General features: G+C 37.8%; 1 protein-coding gene across 1 annotated transcript in view; it reads right to left on the bottom strand.

The window, feature by feature from the left end:
* Nucleotides 1-1,713: 1,713 nt before the first annotated feature.
* Nucleotides 1,714-2,500, bottom strand: part of LOC138004405 (histamine H2 receptor-like) — a 19,056-nt gene continuing 18,269 nt past the window's right edge. Inside the window, exon 3 of the mRNA XM_068850905.1 lies at nucleotides 1,714-2,500. This exon is cut by the window's right edge and continues 770 nt beyond it. Coding sequence (XP_068707006.1) covers nucleotides 2,334-2,500 — 167 coding nt within the window. The 3' untranslated portion in view covers nucleotides 1,714-2,333.

Genomic DNA, 2,500 nt, shown 5'->3' with positions numbered 1-2,500 from the left:
GTAATATATCCAACCTTTTCAGTTCTGCGAACGTAATACATACATACAACACTAGATTTTCACCCGCCGGTAATCTCTACACTAATATTTCAGGTTAACCCATCAAATCAAATCTTTTTCTCGACGAGGCGTAATAATATGGAATAGCATCCCTCCAGAATTGAGGAAATTATCTAAGCCATGCTTCAAGAATAAAGTGCGAAACTACTTACTTCAAATTCTCAATCAGGAGGAGGATTATGTTGGCAAACCGACTATTATGTCTCATCTACAAAAGTTATATAGGCAAGTTATAGAGTATACATTATAGGCTTAAGATGTAGGCATGATTGCGATCAATTTAAGTACTGAATATACGTCAATTTAAAATTGTATTTGTATAATATGTAAATATATCAATTTCACTCTACCCGCCTAGAAATAAACATAATCATTAAACAGAATCATTATTTATCTTATAATATACGGCATTAAACATAACCAAAGATGTAATTTAGTACTTCGTATGCCTTTAAACACCTAACACGTTTTCATAATGTACATAAAAAACTATCATAACATAATTCAACCAAGGGCACTTTACCCTTCGAAAAATAGGGAAGAAAGGGAAAAGGATCTCGAGTCGGTGAGTAGATTCTGCCATTCGTCCCAGTAATGTGATCTATGCGTAAAATGCAGTTTGCCAGCTTTGGAAAAAGTTCTTTGTTTTTCTTGTGAACCTTTCCAGTCCGTCTCATCTTCGAAGGGAGGAGCGCCCTGGGGAAGAATTTTGGCTGTGCGCCAGGCCCCAAGTTTGAAAAAATGGTGGGAATTTCGTTGATCGTGTAAACAAAAAAAGGCTACGAACTTTGTGTGCTTTCCCAAAATTCCCGGTAAGCAGCAACATTTTAACGTCACTAATGAACAGCTGGTGTATTGTTTTCGTAGGGAATCAACTTTTTTCGGACAAAATTAACCTAAAGACGGTTTCAGAACCCTTTATTTTACCGCGATATACAAGAAATTTCGTTGCAAAGACATATATCGACAAACACTCTTTACATATTGCATCCATATAAGCAACCCACTTAATATATAAGCAAGAGAGCCTCTCACCAGGCAGGGGGAGACTTGTTTTCTTAACAATGAAATGCCGAAAAAATTTCATGCTTGCCCAAGTATAAATAAATCAACCGAATGACAGCCTCGCGTGCCTTTTTACAGTCTGTCGCTCGTTCCAACCATAGTGAACCATTGCAGCTTGCATTAGTACCTGAGCCCGCAAGCAGGGCCAGAAATGCGCAGAAAAGCTGCGCAGTACGTTTTTCCACTCTGAATTTCCTAACCGGAAACTCCCAGCTCGTAACAGGCCTCCTCATTTTGTAAACGTCTTATTCAATTCCTGCTCAATAAAGCAATTCTCAAATTAACAACGTTGTCGATTACGAGATGCTCTGTCATCAAGCGGTCTTATTGATTTATTTAGTCAAATCATGGGAAAACGCTTTGCTCCGATATTAACCGTTAAAATTGTTGAATGCAGGAAATAGTGGGCATAATCGCCCTCAAAATAGTATAGCATGACAAGGGCCTTGGACAGAAAAACGTTATGACCAAGGCAATGGTACTTCTTTGTTTGTTTGTTTATTTATTTGCTATCACTGATTGACTTTCCCCCTTCCTTTTAGCTGAAAGTCAGCTAAAAACAAGAAACAAAAAAGAGGGCCCGTTATTTTTCGGGAGCCTGAACTGACTACCTTTTCGTCTAGCTTCGGTGCACCAACGATACTTCAAATCAACAACAGATGTAACTGATACACGTAAAGTACCAACTCTCTGAAGAAACCACCTGACAGCCTACAGACACCTAGCCGAGCGTTCTAATCGCACAGAGATTCATGAAAAGTAACTAACTAGAAACTTTATTCACGAGTTTTGACAATTTTGGAAATTACGCCAACAGCATTATTTTGTAATGGTTTCTCTCTCTCGGTACCCCCCTTCCCAGCTCGTACGCTTATGAACAAAGCCAAGTAGAAAATGCCATGACGCTTCATAATGTATTATGACTGAGGCAAGCGCCTCTGATGACTAAAAAGACGAATAACAGCTATACAGTAAATTAATTAAGATAATAAGCACCTGTTGTCTTGTTAACTTTCCTGAATCCTATATTCATCCATCTATTTAAGGTCAAACTTTCGTACGAAGATAACAATGTCCTTTCCTTGTTACAATTTATGCACATTAACTTAAAACTGTTGTTAATATCATGAAATTTCAAATTTAGCAAAGCCAAGTAGAAAAATACAATGGTGCTTCATAATGTTTTACAAATCATTAAGAGGTATATCTTAAACTCGCCTTTCACGGTTACGAACAGTACATTTGCGAAAGAGTGCAGCTAAAGTAGATCTGTATTCTGGCATGCGGATAGCGTATAATATAGGATTGACAAGAGAGTTTGCAAAAAGGAAAACATAAAGTGCACAATAAAGACGTCCACCCACCTGAAAGGGAA

This window comes from Montipora foliosa, chromosome 5, assembly GCF_036669935.1.
Source record: "Montipora foliosa isolate CH-2021 chromosome 5, ASM3666993v2, whole genome shotgun sequence".
NCBI lineage: Eukaryota > Metazoa > Cnidaria > Anthozoa > Scleractinia > Acroporidae > Montipora > Montipora foliosa.
This window is presented reverse-complemented; position numbering and strand designations above follow the sequence as displayed.